This window comes from Oncorhynchus tshawytscha, linkage group LG04 (assembly GCF_018296145.1).
Source record: "Oncorhynchus tshawytscha isolate Ot180627B linkage group LG04, Otsh_v2.0, whole genome shotgun sequence".
Taxonomy (NCBI): domain Eukaryota; kingdom Metazoa; phylum Chordata; class Actinopteri; order Salmoniformes; family Salmonidae; genus Oncorhynchus; species Oncorhynchus tshawytscha.
In genome coordinates, this window is record NC_056432.1 from 27,325,146 (window position 1) to 27,345,296 (window position 20,151).

The following is a 20,151-nucleotide window of genomic DNA, read 5'->3' on the forward strand; positions in this document are numbered from 1 at the left end:
TCTTTAATCATGAGAGTAGGACTGAGAGGTAGACCTTGAAATGCTGCTGTGGTTGCCTATTTATTGCTACCACAGGGCTTCCAGTGGGTTGCCTTGTTGCTGAAGAGCACTGTCTATCTCCTCTTTCATTGAACCCTCTCTGACAGAGAAGCCAGTCCAAGCTGCTGCACTTTTAAGATCAACTGGCTCCAGTGATGACAGTGATCTTCATACCTCAACTGTTCTTCCACATATCTCTCTGTTGAGCTTGAAGACTTGACAAAGGTATCAGAGGGCAGAAGATCATCCTCCTGTAATGTTATCAATTTGTAGGATAAAACATTTAGGAGATAGCATGTTTTACTAGTGATTAATTGAAAGTTGTTAGATCTGGACACTGGTACCCTTTCATAAATCATTAGGGGCATGCCACCTCTCACGGTGGGTGGTAAGTCAAATTGTTACAAAGCGTTCTGGGGGAAAACAATTATCTCTAGGCCAAGGTTAATTTACACATTGTTGGTAGTGTCAACGAGACAAGGTTACATTCTCCCACTGTAGATGGTGTTAAAACACCATAACATGAAGAAAGAAGTTGCAGACAAGGACATTTCTGTCTGTGTGAAAGTCTTGAGATTGGTTTAGCAGACATCTCATTAGTGATAGGGTGCCCACCAAAGGATACAGATACTCTCTCTTACTGTACTAACTGCTCTGGTGGCTGGCTGTATAATCACAGAGAAAATTAGATCCATCTCATTACTTTTTACATGAAGTGGTTGAAAGCAAAAGCAGGTCGAGTGCATTGGTCCATGCAAAATGTGGAGAGTAGAAATAATAACTTATGTAAAGTAAATTGAATCTGTCAGTCAGACTAAAAGAGCATAACCAATGCCATTTAGATTCTTAATATAGCCTGTTTTAGCTAATGTTTCTTACAGTTCTTAATACTATCCTCTAAATTCTCAAAGTAGGCTTATATTGTTTGACAACATAGTGGCCTGAATGATACATCTGCAAGCAAGAAAAGTGAAACATCCCATTTGTAGTCTTGCTTATGTTGCCAGAAGAAAGAATGGCACTCTACAGTAACTGTGGGAAGACACTATCCAAATTGTAAAGTCCCACATTCCACGTTATTTCAGTGCCATCTGGTGGTGCTGTAGCCTAATCGAAACATAGTTTTTTGCAGATTTGTCACAGATTTTTTTCAATTTGTATGGAGATATCAGATAAAATAAAAATGTTATTGTGTCAGTCTTTACTGGTAATTGCATGGTTTGAACACATTTCAATTTTGAGTTAGGCCTAACTAATCTATTAACATAAATTCTAGTAACGTGATGTACAAAGAGCTGACCTTCCTTTAATATTTTGAAGTGTATAATAATAAGAACGTCTGGTCACAGTCTATCTAAAAGAAGTTACTCAGACCAAAATGTTTTTCAAAGTTTTGCAACGTTGTGGCCGTACGTTCCTTTGTAGCGTCAACGTCAACGTTTCACTTGCAATGGCTTGCGATTGGCTTATGGGGCTGTACGTAGTCTTCGACTGTACGTCGATTAGCTATTATAGTTGAGAAGCTCTATACGTACATGTTCTTTCTTCAGCGTTGCGCTTTTCCACCAACAGACGATATTACGTTCTAGCTAGGAAAACAGGATTCAATAAAGAGTGGATAGCTCGTTGTATCACCATGGAGTCCTACGATATAATAGCAAATCAGCCTGTGGTGATTGATAATGTAAGTGGTTAACGTTAGCTAGCTCGCAAACATAATTTGTAGGTGACCTTAGTAAAAAATAAATGCATCACTCGCTAACGTTAGTCTGCGGTTCAAGTGGTTGCTGTCTTGTTTATACCCGTTAACTAGCTAGCTAACACTAGGTTGCTAGCAAGCTGTTTAACGTACACTAGCTAACGTTACATTGACATTTTAGTAATTTAGCAGATGCTCTTATCAAATGGCCTAGTTATATTATCCGTACTCTTCATTCCGAACGATGTAGCCACCGCTACTATTAGTCCGTTCATTAGATAACTAAAGCTAGCCAGGTGGGTTTTAGTGGATGGGTGGGACAACCACATATTTCAGTCATATAGCTACTGTACTATAATTTAGCTAAGTAGCTACATTTACCTCAATAAACTAACGTTAGTATCAGCAAAGTCAGTGTTAGTAGGGGAAAACACGGTTATCTTTTGCAAACAATTTCATTTGCTAGTTAAATAAATATAAACGTAACATGCAACAATTTCAAAGATTTTACTGAGTTAGTTCATATAAGAAAATCAGTCAATTGAAATAAATTCATTAGACCCTAATCTATGGATTTCACATGACTTGGAATACAGATTTGCATCTGTTAGTCACAGATACCTTAAACAAAACAAAAAAATTGAGGTGTGGATTAGAATACCTGTCAGTATCTGGTGTGACCACCGTTTGCCTAAGCAACACATCTCCTTCGCAGAGTTGATCAGGCTGTTTGTGGCCTGTGGAATGTTGTCCCACTCCTCTACAATGGCCGAATGAAGTTTCTGGATATTGGCGGGAACTGGAGCAAGCTGTTGTACATATCGATCCAGAGCATGCCAAACTTGCTCAATGGGTGACATGTTTGGTGAGTATGCAGACCATGGAAGAACTGGGACATTTTCAGCTTCCAGCAATTGTGTACAGATCCTTGCGACATGGGGCCAAGCATTATCAGGCTGAAACATGAGGTAATGGCGGCAGATGAATGGCACAACAATGGGCCTCCGGATCTCGTCATGGTATATTGCTGTCGAGAAAATGCAATCGTGTTCATTGTCCATAGTTTATGTCTGCCCATACCATAACCCCAACGCCACCATGGGGCACTCTGTTCACAACGTTGACATCCGCAAACCGCTCGCCCACACGATGCCATACACTGCCATCTGCCCGGTACAGTTGAAACCACGATTAATCCGTAAAGAGCACACTTCTCCAGCATGCCAGTAACAGTCGAAGGTGAGCATTTGCCCACCGAAGTCAGTCACAACGCCAAACTGCATTCAGAACAAGACCCTTGTGAGGACGATGAGCTTCCCTTAGGTTGTGCAAACCCACAGTTTCATCAGCTGTCCGGGTGGCTGGTCTCAGACGATCTCGCAGTTTAAGAAGCTGGATGTGGAGGCCCTGGGCTGGCGTGGTTACCAGTGGTTGTGAGGCCGGTTGGACATACTGAAAATTCTCTAAAATTACGTTAGAGAAAGCTTGTGGTAGAGAAATTAACGTTAAATTATCTGGCAACAGCTCTGGTGGACATTCCTGCAGTCAGCATGCCAATTGCATCCTCACTCAAAACTTGAAACATTTGTAACATTGTGTTGTGTGACTACTCTACATTTTAGTGGCCTTTTATTGTCCCCAGCACAAGGTGCACCTACATATGCAATGATCATTCTGTTTAATCAGCTTCTTGATATGCCACACATGTCAGGTGGATGAATTATCTTGGCAAATTAGAAATTCTCACTGACAGGGATGTAAACAAATTTGTTGCAATTGTAAGCAAAATTCGTTTTTTTGTGCATATGGAACATTTCTGGGGTCTTTTATTTCAGCTCATGAAACATGGGACCAACAATTGTTGCGTTTTATATTTTTGTTCTGTGTAGATTAGGTAAATTAGCTAAAGCCAGAGAGAAATATTTGCTGAAGCCTCAGACTAGTTTTGCTCATCAGTCAGTAATTTAGTCTTGCTAGCTAAAATCTACTATAGCAGTTGGGGATGTGTGTGGTAACCAAGCTAACCTATAACTAACAGTTAGCTAACGGACGGTTGCATCCCGACCCATCCTCATCCCTATGCTAACTAGGGAAAGCTCACAGTCAAACATTAGCTATTATCTTGCTTGTCAGGGTGAGCTAGCTATCTAGCCAGCTATAATTAAGACGTGAGCAATGAAAGAAGGGACATGAATGAGGAAATTAGTTCATCTTGGGTGGATAATTAGCTCATCTAGGTTAGATTATCAGTTTCCGCTTCAGGCTACTTGAAATCAGCATCATTGGGAAATTAAAGAAAGCTTAATTTACTTGTGCATCATTGTTACTGACCGTAGTCAAGCATTAGAGAACAATAATTGTGATGAACAACAAGGAAAATTATATTTTTTACTTCTGATATTGGGGTCTGATACAGTAGTTTATAGGATTCCTGCATGCTGGTGTTTCCCCCTCAGCACTGTCTCATGACATCACTATACGAACAGATGGTGTCAGAGCCACCCTCGGCCTCTATAATAAATTTGTTATTTTATGTAGCTAGCTTGCAAGGGGCCACATTTGGATTTTCTTACTTTCTCTTTCAGGGCTCTGGTGTTGTTAAAGCTGGTTTTGCAGGAGACCAGATCCCCAAATACTGCTTTCCAAACTAGTAAGATCACACACCTTCAGCCATCTCAACGCTATAATATTAAATACCTACAGTGCCTTCAGAAAGTATTCACATCTGACTTTTTCCACATATTGTTACAGCCTGAATTTGAAATTGATTAAATGTAGATTTTTTTTTGTCTTTTGGGCTTACCTACAATAAATTCACCCTAATGTCAAAGTGGAATTATGTTTTTAGACATTTTTACAAATTAATTTTAAAATGAAATATCTTGAGTCAAGTATTCAACCCCTTTGTTATGTCAAGCCTAAGTAAGTTCAGGAGTAAAATTGTTTTAACAAGTCCCATAATACACGAAGTTGCATGGACTCTGTGCAATAATGGTGTTTAACATGATTTTTGAATGACTACCTCATCTCTGTACCACACATACAATTATCTGTAATGTCCCCCAGTCGAGTAGTGAATTTCAAACACAGATTCAACCGCAAAGACCAGGGAGGTTTCCCTGTGCCTTGCAAAGAAGGCCACCTATTGGTAAAATTGAAATAAAACGGGCGTTGAATGTCTTTGAGCATGGTGAAGTTATAAATGACACTTTAGATGGTGTATCAATACACCCAGTCACCTACAAAGATACAGGCGTCCTTCCCAACTCAGTTGCCAGACATCTCACCATGAGGCCAATGGTGACTTTTTAAAACAGTTAGTTTCATAGCTGTGGTAGGAGAACTGAAGATGGGTCAACAACATTGTAGTTACTCCACAAAACTAGCCTAATTGGAAGAAAAGGAAGCCTGTACAGAATAAAAATAATTAAAAACATGCATCCTGTTTGCAACAGGGCACTAAAGTTTTACTGCAAAGAATGTCGCAGTGTTATGTTTGGGGCAAATCCAATACAACATTTTCAAGCATAGTGATGGCTGCGTCATATTATGGTTATGCTTGTAATCGTTAAAGACTGGGGGGAGTTTTTCAGGATAAAAAAACAGAATGCCAAAATCCTAGAGGAAAACCTGGTCTGCTTTCCACCAGACACTAGGAGATGAATTCACCATACAGCAGCACAATAACCTTAAACACAAGGCCACATCCCCACTAGAGTTGCTTACCAAGAAGACAGTGAATTATATCTGATTGAAAATCTATAGCAAGACTTGAGAATAAGTCAAGGGGTATTCATATTTTCTCAAGGCACTGTAATGTATTTTACTGAAATGCTTTGATTAAATTAAAGTATGTAATATAATCCATGTCTTTACCTTTTAGTGTGGGTCGTCCAAAGCATGTTCGGGTGATGGCAGGTGCGCTGGAGGGAGATCTCTTCATTGGCCCAAAAGCAGAGGTATGTACAGTGGTTTCTAAGACCGATGCCCACGGCCCTATTGTGTAACTCACAATGTAGGCTAATGGGCTTCGTGGTGTATGCTTATATTTAGGCCGTTGTGACACTGAAGCAGTATTTTTAAACAATAATATAGTTATGGCCATTATTCCCAACACCTGTTGATCTCCATATGGTTGTAGGAACACAGGGGACTTCTGTCTGTGCGGTACCCTATGGAGCATGGTATTGTTAAGGACTGGAATGACATGGAGCGCATCTGGCAATATGTGTACTCTAAGGAGCAACTACAGACCTTCTCTGAAGAGGTATTTTTCTCTGGTTTCTGTGACACACATTCTGGGTACTTTTAATTAGATCATGAGACGTAAGTAAGCATTTCACTGTATGGTCTACACCTGTTGTATTTGGCGTACGAAACAAATAACATTTGATTTTAGATGTTTTTTTCTCTCAGGATTTCTTGAAAGGTGAATATTAATGTGGGGTTTTGTTTAACTGTTTAACTGCATTGACTTTCTTTTCCATCTCTCCTAATGTTCTTTAGCATCCTGTGCTTTTAACAGAGGCCCCCTTAAACCCAAGTAAAAACCGTGAGCGTGCAGCAGAGGTGTTCTTTGAGACCTTCAATGTACCAGCGCTCTTCATCTCCATGCAGGCAGTATTAAGCTTGTAAGTTTGTCTGTCCTCTGTAGCTAGCTATCTTGCCTCTTGTTTGCCAGGGTAATGTTGGACATACCAGAACATTACAAAATGAATTCTCCAGAGGTTGAAAATCCAGGCTAATATGGCATGTATAATGCATTAATAACTGTAGAGAGATGAAAATGATGTAATAATCATTAGCATAAACAGTGGAACAATTTTGAATATCTCTGTGGATATTGCAGATATGCCACAGGGCGGACAACAGGAGTGGTGCTGGATGCTGGTGATGGGGTAACCCATGCTGTGCCCATCTATGAGGGCTTTGCCATCCCTCACTCTATCATGCGGGTGGACATTGCTGGGCGGGATGTCTCACGCTACCTACGCCTGCTACTGCGCAAGGAAGGCTATGACTTCCACACTTCAGCTGAGTTTGAGGTTGTGCGGACTATCAAAGAGGTATGGATGGGGTGTGTGTTACGTTTTTGATGGGGTAAAATGTGACAATTCTAGTCAAATAGTTTTAATCTTCTGGGCTGTCAAAGTTGATGTGTTAATAACGCGTGACATGTTTATCGGCGTACATTTTTTTATTCCATTCATTGCGAGTCCATTTCGTCACCACGCTAGAAGTTTTAAGTGCATCTGTTTCCACACAGATCTTTTTAAGTGAAAACACGGCTACAGCAAAGATGGTACAGTTGATGCTTGCGCCTTTATGTTGCTATGCCTCTAACCAAAATCATGTAAAAGTTACTCCCAATATTACCGGAGCTATTTTTATTTTTTCTGCCCCAGATTCATGTGCATATCATGGGCTGTTTTTTAAACTACTCCTGAGCTGCTATTTTTTTGGTTTGATAACAAACATTGTTTAGCTAGCTAGTCATGTTACCTTGCTAGCTAGCAACCTGATAACGTGACCAATGCACATATGTGGATGGCACAGGAAGAACTGAAGAGGAATATGCTACTCAAAAAGATGCTTCAAAGGTAGGCTGCATATGCAAGAGTGGTGTGAGTGAGAGGGCTGAATCTCAAACCGAACACTTGGCCCTTAACCCCTTTATCGAGAACCACTTGCTGTTGTGTTCGATAGTCAACACTCGAGTCTGCAAGTGTTTTGGCCAAAATGAGCATGTTGACAATGCGCACTCAACGTCCCAACTGCCACTTGTCAATATTTAAAATCCATTTCCGAGCATTGTCTCCCACGACCTGTCTTGTAGTATGACTCACTTGCTATGAAACACGGACCTGGGGCAGACACACTCCCTCCTGTTCACCCATGTCTGCGTGGCCTCGCTCGTCTCATACTGAATGATCAACTGAACGACACAACCGTGGTAGGCTTGATTACCAACAATGACGAGACAGCCTACAGGGAGGAGGTGAGAGCCCTGGTGGAGTTGTGCCAGGAAATAACCTCTCCCTCAAAGTCAATGAAACGAAGGAGCTGATTGTGGATGACAGGAAACAGCAGAGACAGACATTGACTGGGCCGCAATGGAGAAGGTCAAAAGCTTAAAGTTTCTCCGTGTGCACACAACCTTGAATTGTCCCTTAAGTTCAGCACCTTTTCAATCTCAGGAGGCTGAAGAAATTTGGCCTGACCTTTTAAGACCCTCAAACCTCTACAGCTGCACCATTGAGGGCAAAATGATTAATGATGGTGTTGGAGTTGTGCTTGGCCAGGCAGTTATAGGTGAACAGAGCGTACCGGAGGGGACTGAGCAAGCACCCCTGAGGGGCCCCTGTGTCGAGGATCAGTGTGCGGATGTGTTGTTACCTACCTTTACCACCTGGGTGCGACCTGTCAGGAATTCCAGGATCCAGTTGCAAAGGGAGATGCTTAGTCCCAGGGTCCCTAGGTTAGTGATGCGCTTTGAGGACATTACGGTGTTGTACGCTAAGCTGTAGTCAATGAATAGCATTCTCATGTAGGTGTTCCTTTTGTCCAGGTGTGGAGTGCAATAGAGATCGCGTCATCTCAGGATCTGTTGTGGTGGTATGCAAATTGAAGAGGGTCTAGCGTTACTGGGATAATGGTGTTGTGAGCCATGACAAGTCTTTCAAAGCACTTCATGGCTACAGACGTGAGTGCTACGGGTCGGTAGTCATTTAGGCAGGTTACCTTAGTGTTCTTGGGCACAGGGACTATGGTGGTCTGCTTGAAACATTTTGGTGTCACAGACTCGGATAGGGAGAGGTTGAAAATGTTAGTGAAGACACTAGCCAGTTGGTCTGCGCATGCTTGGAGTACACATCCTGGTAATCCGTCTGGCCTTGTGTATGTCGACCTGTTTTAAAGGTCTTACTCACGTTGGCTATGGAGAGCGTGATCACACTGTCCTCCGGAACATCTGGTGCTCGCATGTGTGGTTCAGTGTTACTTGCTTCGAAGCGAGCGTTGAAATTATTTAGCTCGTCTGGTTGGCTCGTGTCACTGGGCAGCTCACGCTATGCTTTCCTTTTGTAGTCCGTAATAGTTTGCAAGCCCTGCCACATCCGACCTGCATCTGAGCCGGTGTAGTACGATTCAATCTTAGTCCTGTTGTCGTGTCTTTGGCTATGCCGGATTAAGTGATATGACATGCTATTCTATAAAATCCTTTCTCTGTAATTAATATTACCTGATTGAGCTAATCATGTAAATGTAATTAACTAGAGTGTCGGGGCACCATGAAATAATATTTATAAAGCTGTTATCTTCCGAATAAACCCTTAAAGACCTAGTAATATTTTTACATCAATAGCAGTCAATATTAATCGTCACCTTAATTCAGTCTCATCTGAAAGTTGTAAATTCTTGGTTATCTTCACGAACTCTGGCTAACAAGTTGAATCGGCAATACAAAATTGGGTTTAATTATTTATTTACTAAATACCTAACTAATCACACAGAATTACATATACACCGAATGAATCATACCTTGATTACAAATTACGCCATAAAGGAAAACGTCCCTAGCGGTCGGAACAGATATTACAGCTGGTTACACAAAAGAAAATGGGCTGGGTTTGACTGAAAGAGCGGGAAGACTGAGGGACAAAGGGAGAAGCTGTGCTATCGTAAATACAGTATCTTATGCATTCTAAATTACCGCCCATTTGGAAAAGGAAAATACAATCAATATTTCCTCTGAGCTGCGCTTTGGTAGGTTGGTGGTAGATGGAAGGCCGTGTTGCCAAACCGAGTTCTTTGTCCTTTGAAGAATGTCTCTGGTGGTCAATTGGATACGTTGTAGTAACGTCGTTGTGTGGTAGACGGGATACTGTGTCTGTTCTTTCCTAGCCCGCGTTTGCAGCTGCTGTTGCTAACTCAACGGCTAGGAGGTATCACTTCTGCAGTGAATAAGAGTTCAAAGTTCATACCATTCACAACCAAAGCACATGCTGAGGTTGGCTTAGTTCTGTAGTTGACATGTTAGTCCTTTTAACGCAGAGGCTGCAGACCTCACATACTTGGAACAGGAGGTTACATTTCCGTCAAGGCTTTATATAGTGGAGCGAGAAGGGTGTGTCTGAAAAGTTTTATAACCCATGTCTCTTCACAGGGGCGGGCCACTGATTGAGCAGAGCCCTAACCTTATGAAAACCCAAATCTCTCATTTGGAAGCTAAAATTACATTTCATCTCTTCACCAATAATTTTATATTCAAACATTTAAATTGAACAATTCCATGTGAATCCGATAACTCTGTCTAGACTTTCCACGTTAGTTTATCATCCTATCATTGATGAGAATTTCCCAGATGACAACCGAACTGACATCATATTCATTAAGTACCACCGCATATGTTCAATTGGTCGGATTACCAGAATATAGTTCATTTCCTGACCACCTTCTGATGTTCCCGTAATCTCTATTCTGAAAACCAAGGGGTTTTCAAATGTCACATCAGTAGGGTAGAGAGAGGAAAAAGAGGGGAAGAGGTATTTATGACTGTCATAAACCTACCCCCAGGCCAACGTCATGACACTGTATTGACGCTTTGCCTGTTTTGATGGTTCGTCAGAGGGCGTAGCGGGATTTCTTATAAACGTCCGGGTTAGAGTCCCGCTCCTTGAAAGTGGCAGCTCTACCCTTTAGCTCAGTGCAGATGTTGCCTGTGATCCATGGTTTCTGGTTGGGGTATGGTCACCTTGGGGACGACGTCATCGATGCACTTATTGATGTAATGTGCTCCTCAATGCCTTCGGAAGAATGCACAAGGTGCTCCTTTGTAATGATCATGCTGTTTACTCAGCTTCTTGATATGCCACACCTGTCAGGTGGATGGATTGTCTTGGCAAAAGAGAAATTCTCACTAACAGAGGAGTTAACATATTTGTGCACAATATTTTAGAGAAATAAGCTTTTTGTGTGTTGAGAATTTCTGGGATCTTTTGTTTCAGATCATGAAACATGGGACCAACACTTTCCATGTTCCACTTATATATATTTGTTCTGTGTATATTTATATTCCTCTATTTTATAATTTCTTTATTTTGTATTGTTTTGTATTGCTTGGTACAAAACAATTACTGCACTTTGAGCTAGAAACAAAAGTATTTCGCTGCACCTGTCATAACATCTGCATATCTGTGTATGTGACCAATAAACTTGATTTTATTTGATTGAGAATACCTGATGTTTTAACAGTACTTAAAGGTGTGTGTGTGTGTGTGTGTGTGTGTGTGTGTGAGGCGGTTGGTACAGTTTAAGATGAGGGAGGACGATATTATTATTTTTTCTCGTAACCATGGCCTTATTTCTATTACAGCATATTGGCTGATTGTCATTCATATTCCATTTACCCCGTTCAATTGAACATTTATAGGTTTAGTCTACTACATGATACTGTAATTTTTCCTATACCCATCATGAGGGTTGCTACAACCTAGCCTATGAATTAAAGTTTACAACTTAATTGCACACAGGTCGAGAGAAATTTGAGGTGACACATGGACAGACAGTGACACATTCAATACCGCCTTCTACACTTTTGCCTGCATCTAGCTGATCTAGGGTGTAATGATTAGTCCAACATTTGCAAACAAGTTACTATTGGAGAAATCCAGGTATGTTTATCTTGATTTCGTTTAGTTTGCATCACTCTTTTTGAGATGGGTGTTTTAGTAGGGTAAACCAGCTAGCTAGCTACATTTGCTAGCTAAGTAAGTGGGGGAAAAATACGAAAGTTCTCTTTTGCTTTATTTTTTAATAAATGAATTTGTTCAACTGTTCAGCTATTGTCTCTCTTTGTCAACTCCTCACCACATTTTATGTTCTGCAGTGCTAGCTAGCTGCAGCTTATGATTTCAGTACTTTCATTGGGTGGACATGTCAGTTCATACTGCAAGAGCTCTGATAGGTTGGAGGACGTTCTTCCGGAAGTTGTCAATATTACTGTGGAAGGTGGTGAGAGCCATGAGCCTCCTGTGTTTTGTATTGAAGTCCATGTACCCAGAGGAGGACGGAAGCTAGCTGTCTTTTGGCTACACGATGGTGCTACCCTACAGAGTGCTGTTGTGGCTACTGTAGACATTCAATACAAAACAGTAAGCTTAAATCAGTTAATTGGTAGCGTGTGTGTATAGTGGGGCAAAAAAGTATTTAGTCAGCCACCAATTGTGCAAGTTCTCCCACTTAAGATGAGAGGCCTGTAATTTATCATAGGTACACCTCAACTATGACAGAAAAAATGAGAAAAAAAATCCAGAAAAATCCTACGACGTGATTTTAATGAAATCATTTGCAAATTATGGTGGAAAATAAGTATTTGGTCAATAACAAAAGTTTATCTCAATACTTTGTGATATATCCTTTGTTGGCAATGACAGAGGTCAAACGTTTTCTGTAAGTCTAAACAAGGTTTTCACACACTGTTGCTGGTATTTTGGCCCATTCCTCCATGCAGATCTCCTCTAGAGCAGTGATGTTTTGGGGCTGTTGCTGGGCAATGTGGACTTTCAACTCCGTCCAAAGATTTTCTATGGGGTTGAGATCTGGAGACTGGCTAGGCCACTCCAGGACCTTAATGCTTCTTACGAAGCCACTCCTTCATTGCCCGGGCAGTGTGTTTGGGATCATTGTCATGCTGAAAGACCCAGCCACATTTCATCTTTAATGCCCTTGCTGATGGAAGGAGATTTTCACTCAAAATCTCACGATACATGGCCCCATTAATTCTTTCCTTTACACGGATCAGTCGTCCTGGTCCCTTTGCAGAAAAACAGCCCCAAAGCATGATGTTTCCACCCCCATGCTTCACAGTAGGTATGGTGTTCTTTGGATGCAACTCAGCATTCTTTGTCCTCCAAACACGACAAGTTGAGTTTTTACCAAAAAGTTATATTTTGGTTTCATCTGACCATATGACATTCTCCCAATCTTCTTCTGGATCATCCAAATGCTCTCTAGCAAACTTCAGACGGGCCTGGACATGTACTGGCTTAAGCAGGGGGACACGTCTGGCCTGGCGGTGTAGTGTGTTACTGACGGTAGGCTTTGTTACTTTGGTCCCAGCTCTCTGCAGGTCATTCACTAGGTGTGGTTCTGGGATTTTTGCTCACCGTTCTTGTGATCATTTTGACCCCACGGGGTGAGATCTTGCGTGGAGCCCCAGATCGAGGGAGATTATCAGTGGTCTTGTATGTCTTCCATTTCCTAATAATTGCTCCCACAGTTGATTTCTTCAAACCAAGCTGCTTACCTATTGCAGATTCAGTCTTCCCAGCCTGGTGCAGGTCTACAATTTTGTTTCTGGTGTCCTTTGACAGCTCTTTGGTCTTGGTCATAGTGGAGTTTGGAGTGTGACTGTTTGAAGTTGTGGACAGGTGTCTTTTATACTGATAACAAGTTCAAACAGGTGCCATTAATACAGGTAACGAGTGGAGGACAGAGGAGCCTCTTAAAGAAGAAGTTACAGGTCTGTGAGAGCTAGAAATCTTGCTTGTTTGTAGGTGGCCAAATACTTATTTTCCACCATAATTTGCAAATAAATTCATAAAAATCCTACAATGTGATTTTCTGGATTTTTTTTCTTCTCATTTTGTCTGTCATAGTTGAAGTGTACCTATGATGAAAATTACAGGCCTCTCTCATCTTTTTAAGTGGGAGAACTTGCACAATTGGTGGCTGACTAAATACTTTTTTCCCCTATATATATGTGTGTGTGTGTGTGTGTGTGTGTGTACGTACATTCATACAGGTACATGTGTGTATAAATACAGGTAAATGTGTGTATGTATACAGTACATCACAAAAGTGAGTACATTCCTCACATTTTTGTAAATTTGAGTATATCTTTTCATGTGACAACACTGAAGAATAAGTACTGAGTGTACAGCTTGTATAACCGTGTAAATTTGCTGTCCCCTCAAAATAACTCAACACACAGCCATTAATGTCTAAACTGCTGGCAACAAAAGTGAGTACACCCCCCAATTTGGAAAATGTCCAAATTGGGCCCAATTAGCCATTTTCCCTCCCCGGTGTCATGTGACTCGTTAGTGTTACTAGGTCTCAGGTGTGAATGTGGAGCAGGTGTGTTAAATTTGGTGTCATCGCTCTCATACCGACTGGTCACTGGAAGTTCAACATGGCACCTCATGGCAAAGAACTCTCTGAAGATCTGAAAAAAATAATTGTTGCTCTACAAAAAGATGGCCTGGGCTATAAGAAAATTGCCAAGATGCTGAAACTGAGCTGCAATACGGTGGCCAAGACCATACAGGGGTTTAACTGGACAGGTTCCACTCAGAACAGGCCTCGCCATGGTCGACCAAAGAAGTTGAGTGCACGTGCTCAGCGTCATATCCAGAGGTTGTCTTTGGGAAATAAACTTTTGAGTGCTGCCAGCATTGCTGCAGAGGTTGAAGGGGTGGGGGTTCAGCCTGACAGTGCTCACACCATACGCCATACACTGCATCAAATTGGTCTGCATGGCCGTCGTCCCAGAAGGAAGCCTCTTCTAAAGATGATGCACAAGAAAGCCCGCAAACAGTTTGCTGAAGACAAGCAGACTAAGGACATGGATTACTGGAACCATGTCCTGTGGTCTGATGAGACCAAGATAAACTTATTTGGTTCAGATGGTGTCAAGCGTGTGTGGTGGCAACCAGGTGAGGAGTACAGACAAGTGTGTCTTGCCTACAGTCATGCTTGGTGGTGGGAGTGTCATGGTCTAGCGCTGCATGAGTGCTGCCGGTACTCTGCAGCAATCAACACCTGACACCCACGAAGCATCGTTACCCATCGCTCCACAAAAGCCGCGGCCCTTGCAGAGCAAGGGGAACAACTTCTTCAGGTCTCAGAGCGAGTGACCGATTGAAACACTATTAGCGCGCACCACCGCTAACTAGCTAGCCATTTCACATCGGTTACACTCACCCCCCTTTTGACCTTCTTTTCAGCAGCAACCAGTTATCCGGGTCACGACATCAATGTAACAGTATAGCTTTCGTCCATCCCCTCGCCCGACCCGAGCTCGAACCCCCGAAGCATCATTACCCATTGCGCCACGCGCAGAGCGAGGGCAACAACTACTTCAGGTCTTCAGGTCCCACCGCTAACTAGCTAGCCATTTCACATTGGTTACATGTATATCTGTATTATATGTGTGTATGTATATCTTATTATTAATTTAACTTAATATTATTATTATTATTTTAACTTAATATAATACACAATCTATTTAGTCTCAAATAAATATTGAAACATGTTAAATTTGGTTTAAATAATGCAAAAACACAGTGTTGGAGAAGAAAGTAAAAGTGCAGTATGTGCCATGTAAAAAAAAAAAGCTAACATTTTAAGTTCCTGGCTCAGAACATGAGAACATATGGTGGTTCAATATTCCCAGTTAACCATACGGTTAACATATGGTGATCGCTACATAAATAGTCATATTAAACATGCATGAAAATACAAGTGTCTCACATGGGTCGAAAGCCTAGAATCTTGCTAATCCAACGGCGTTGTCAGATTTAAAAAAGGATTTACTGCGAAAGAATACGATGCGATTATCTGGGAACAAAGCCCCATTAAAAAAAAGCTATTTCAACCAGCACAGGCGTAACATCACAAATTGCAATAAAATAAATTGTTTATCTTTGACGATCTTCCTCTGTTTGCAATCCCAATGCTCATTGTTACACAATGAATGGTCTTTTGTTTGATAAAATAAATCTTTATAGCCCAACACGGAACATTTTGTGAACCGCTTGTCGTGAATTCCGTCTCATTCCGTTTTCGACGACACATTCGATGTAAATACACACACTAAACGTGACTTTTCCAGTCATGTTTGGTTTCATTGCAATCAACTGGTTTGTTTGTAACACAACCAAACCTGATGGGTCATTTCGCGGGACGTATTGACTGAAAGAAACCGATTTGAAGACAAGTAATGACATCATTGTGCACCAATGATATGACCGCTGTTTCGTTGATTGACTGTATTTTAACCCAATGACCACTGATCGTCTTGAAATCTAGCTGGGTAGATAGCCAATGAGCTGAGGTAAACGGCAATATGTAATGTTTATGTGTTGGAAGACCAACCCATGTAGTAAACTCCGGCGTAAGGAGGTTCATTCTCCATTGAAGATTCATACCGGAAGGAGCCACATGTTACATACAGCGTTGTTTTGGTAAAGTGCATCTTCAGCTGTTTATATATCAATCAGTATAGCGACTAAGTAAGGGAAAGCTAAATCTAAGTCTAGATATACAGATGTACACACAATTTTAAAAGAAATTGATCGGGTAAGTGAGACAGCGATTGTTGGAGGACGATTCATTTAGCGATTCCCAAATGGAGGAATATTTTTTCAACAGAAAGGACATCGTTTTGGACTGGTAAGTTTTTCTCATGCCAATGCCGTTGTTTGAAATTAATAATAGAAAATATTATTTGTGAAATGAAATAGCCTATTTGAGGCTGTTGAGGGGAGGGCAGCCCCACAACAATGGCCAAAGTGAAATGGAGACAGTAGATACAGCTGGTCTGTTGTAATATAATAGAGACAGTAGATTTAGCTGGTCTGTCATAATATAATAGAGACAGTAGATCTAGCTGAAATGTCATAATATAAAATAAACAGTAGATCTAGCTGGTCTGTCATAATATAAATGAGACAGTAGATCTAGCAGGTCTATAATAATATATTCAACCTTATGTTCCCTGTACTCATATATATGTGTTTATTATACCTGTTGATACAGGGCTGATATGTGAAACTATTCTAACTGAACATTTTCTTTCACAGTAACACTGACTCCGAATGGGAGCCCCCAGTGCCAAGGTGTCCATCCCCCACTGAAGCTGGTTTATCCAGCTCCTGCCACAAGTGGTGTTCATCTGCCCAAATTTATTTCTGCAGGCATGGAGGCGTCGCTGTGTTTGCTAAATGAAGTCCCCCATCACCTGCACCACATGCTTGGTGACCCTCTGCTTTACAGCAGAAAGAGACTGCTATGGCACCTGGCATCAGCAGCACAATATTGTGTAGAGGACTGAGGGTCTTCCAAATATTGAAAGTGTTATTTTGTAAATGTATATATTTTTTTCATGTTTTTTCTCAATTGTTTGGGGGGAGGGGGTGTGTTAAAATACCATTTTGGTATTTTGTGTATAGTTATTCCATTCAAAATGTATAACTTCACCAATTTGGCCACTTGGGTACATTTGGGCTACTTGTGTGGGACACCTGGGTAACTTCATGATAAATGTCATGTAGCACACTCATTTTGGAAGTTATCATTCTGAAACTTTGCACAAGTACTGTTGCCCTCTTGTGTTTTTCACTTCAATTGTCCCCATCATCCTATCTGAATGTTTGTTTTGTCTTGTTCATTTAAGAGGACAAAAACACATTTTTTTCCATTGTATTATCTAAACCAGATCTATTGTGTTATTCTCCTACATTCAATTCACTTTTACACAAACTTCAGTGTTTTCTTTCAAATGAAACCAAGAATTTGCATATCCTTGGTCCTGGGCCTGAGCTACAGGCAGTTAGATTTGGGTATGTCTTCAGGTGGAAATTGAAAAAAGTAGGGGGGTAGCTGTAAGGGGTTAAGAAGTTTTAGGTTGTAGTTATAGGAATTATGACACGTCAACTATTTCTCTCTCTACCATTTGTATTTCCTATTCCTTTGACTATTGGATGTTCTTATAGGCACTTTAGTATTGCCAGCCTAATCTCTGGAGTTGATAGGCTTGAAGTCATAAACAGCGATGTGCCTCAAGCATTGCTAAGAGCTGCTGGCAAAGTCAGTAAAGTGCTGTTTGAATGAATGCTTACGAGCCTGCTGCTGCCTACCACCGCTCAGTCAGACTGCTCTATCAAATATCAAATCATAGACTTAATTATAATATAGACACAGAAATACGAGCCATTACTGTGGTCAAGTCCGGAAACTATCATTTCGAAAACAAAACGTTTATTCTTTCAGTGAAATACGGAGCCGTTCCTTTTTTATCGAACGGGTGGCAACCCTAAGTCTAAATAGTGCTGTTACATTGCACAACCTTCAATGTTATGTCATAATTATGTAAAATTCTGGCAAATTAGTTCACAGTTCGCAACGAGCCAGGTGGCCCAAATGTTGCATATACCCTGACTCTGCTTGCACTGAACGCAAGAGAACAAGCTAGTTAACCTAATAATATCATCAACCATGTGTAGTTAACTAGTGATTTTGTGAAGATTTGTTTTTTATAAGTTTAATGCTAGCTAGCAACTTACCTTGGCTCCTTGCAGCCACAAGGTCCCTTTGACACTGCACTCGCATAACATGTGGTCAGCTTGCCACGCAGTTTCCTCGTGGATTGCAATGTAATCAGGTCCAAAAAAGCTGATTACCGATTGTTATGAAGCCATGGCCGATTTCAAGTTAATTAATTAATCGGTCGACCTCTAGAAGAAATCTTCCATTAGGGCCAAATTCAAAAATTGTGATTAACTTGTTTGACAACCCCTACAATCTTCACAAGACACTCTGTCAGTCCTGTTATTTAGATTGTTGATTCAACCTTTGTCCTTGACATCTGTCACTTTTATCTTGTTTACCTCTGCAGAGAGCATGCTACCTATCTCTGAACCCACAGAAAGATGAAACCTTGGAGACGGAGAAGGCACAGTACACTCTTCCTGATGGCAGCACGTTGGATGTGAGTCATTTAGATGCATTTGCAACATGTATTGTTCTGAAAGTTGTTCAATATTGCTATTTTGACATATTGCTATTTTGCTATTTTGACACGTAAACTTTTGTATTTATACCAAAGTATTGACAGCTTGTTATACCCTGTGTAGATTGGCCCTGCTCGATTCCGAGCCCCAGAGCTTCTCTTCCGTCCAGACCTGATAGGGGACGAGAGTGAAGGAATCCACGAGGTTCTGGCTTTTGCCATTCAGAAGTCAGACATGGACCTGCGACGTACACTCTTTTCCAACATTGTCCTCTCTGGGGGCTCCACTCTCCTCAAAGGTATTCATTAGAATTCTTTCCCACCAATTACATATTGAGGACTGGCAAACAACAAACGTTTCACTCCACTCCTTAAGCATTGGCTAATTGTCTTCATCTGTCCTTGTTTTACATGTTTTCTTTCCCTAAGGTTTTGGTGATCGATTGTTAAGTGAAGTGAAGAAGTTGGCACCCAAAGATGTGAAAATAAAGGTATTTGCTGCCCTAACCTTGGGGACTCGTTTACATATGTATGAGCAGCAATTTCAATGTATTAAATGTTTAATGTTGGTTCAACAATTGTCATCCATTTCTGAACTAGTTGTGCTGTGTCACAGTCCATTTATTTCCCCGTGTTACTCTTTGTTAGATCTCTGCACCCCAAGAACGACTCTACTCCACGTGGATAGGGTAAGTAACATCATGTGATCAGCCAGATTAGTCTGTTTCCAGAGTTATGATCCTCTCTTGTTGCATGCTTGAAGGGGCTCCATCCTTGCGTCACTGGACACCTTCAAGAAGATGTGGGTGTCAAAGAAGGAGTATGAGGAAGACCGAGCACGTGCCATCCATCGGAAGACCTTCTGAAGAGGTGGGCGGTGCTCCTATTATGCCCAAAAACCTCTGGTTCAAGTCCACCAACTACTCAACTACACCCCCTTCCCCATTACCCCTTTGATAAGGAGAGTTCATGGCTCCCTATGGCATGCCTTCTACAGACTCCCCTCCACACGCCAAATGACAGGGACACTGGCCAGGACTGGCAAAGTGTTGGGCAGCCATTACCAGACAGACCCAGAACCTGTCCCAATGACAAGGCTTTAAGTTGCATCTCTTGATATTGTGGACTTTATTTATTTTTAACATTTAAGCAAATTCTTTATTTATTCTACGATTTGTTATGCCCCATATGAAATGGATCATAAAATCCTTAACTTAAATGGCAATGAAGGGGAACGTTCTGCTTTACTTTGATGTATAGATTCAATTAAGAGATGTGTTTTTACCTTTTGGGTTTTGTTACTGTGGCACATTAAACATAGTGTGCAAAGACACCTTAAGAACTTCTTGTTATAAAGTTATTTCTTTATTTCCCACTGTCTGAATATCCATCAGCGTCTTTCAACAGTCCATCAGTGTCTTTTCAACTTTCAAACCCAAGTTGATGTAAATTGTATTGAAAATATTTGATCGGTTTATCACCTGGTGCCATTTAATAAATGTTGTTAGGGAATTAAACATTAAATCTTGAGTGGAGCACATGGACCACATGAGTTAAAAGCACTTTCAGTGTTGTGCTGATGGAGAATATTCTGACTGAATTCATGTTCCAAACCTGCATG

The 20,151-nt window shown here is 41.1% G+C and overlaps 1 protein-coding gene across 2 annotated transcripts; it reads left to right on the forward strand.

Annotated features, from left to right (window-relative positions):
* Positions 1 to 1,557: 1,557 nt before the first annotated feature.
* On the forward strand, positions 1,558 to 19,869 carry LOC112248450 (beta-centractin). 2 transcript variants are annotated; one of them, XM_042320534.1, is made up of 12 exons: positions 1,580 to 1,723; positions 2,454 to 2,603; positions 4,324 to 4,388; positions 5,622 to 5,697; positions 5,880 to 6,005; positions 6,245 to 6,369; positions 6,588 to 6,804; positions 18,417 to 18,509; positions 18,655 to 18,829; positions 18,960 to 19,021; positions 19,179 to 19,219; positions 19,294 to 19,869. In XM_042320534.1, exons 4-12 carry the CDS (start codon positions 5,650 to 5,652, stop codon positions 19,394 to 19,396), a joined length of 990 nt encoding a protein of 329 aa, XP_042176468.1. In that variant the 5' UTR covers positions 1,580 to 1,723; positions 2,454 to 2,603; positions 4,324 to 4,388; positions 5,622 to 5,649; the 3' UTR covers positions 19,397 to 19,869. The 2 variants fall into 2 exon arrangements, with proteins under 2 accessions (XP_024273249.1, XP_042176468.1); XM_024417481.2 differs by lacking the exon at positions 2,454 to 2,603 and having other exon boundaries at positions 1,558 to 1,723.
* Positions 19,870 to 20,151: the final 282 nt, after the last annotated feature.

Excerpts from the sequence above, each read along its gene's own strand:
- LOC112248450 (XM_024417481.2), top strand. The coding sequence starts at position 1,676 with ATGGAGTCCTACGATATAATAGCAAATCAGCCTGTGGTGATTGATAAT. Across the intron at positions 5,698-5,879 it reads TCATTGGCCCAAAAGCAGAG|GAACACAGGGGACTTCTGTC; the intron begins GTATGTACAGTG and ends ATATGGTTGTAG. Across the intron at positions 19,022-19,178 it reads CCAAAGATGTGAAAATAAAG|ATCTCTGCACCCCAAGAACG; the intron begins GTATTTGCTGCC and ends ACTCTTTGTTAG.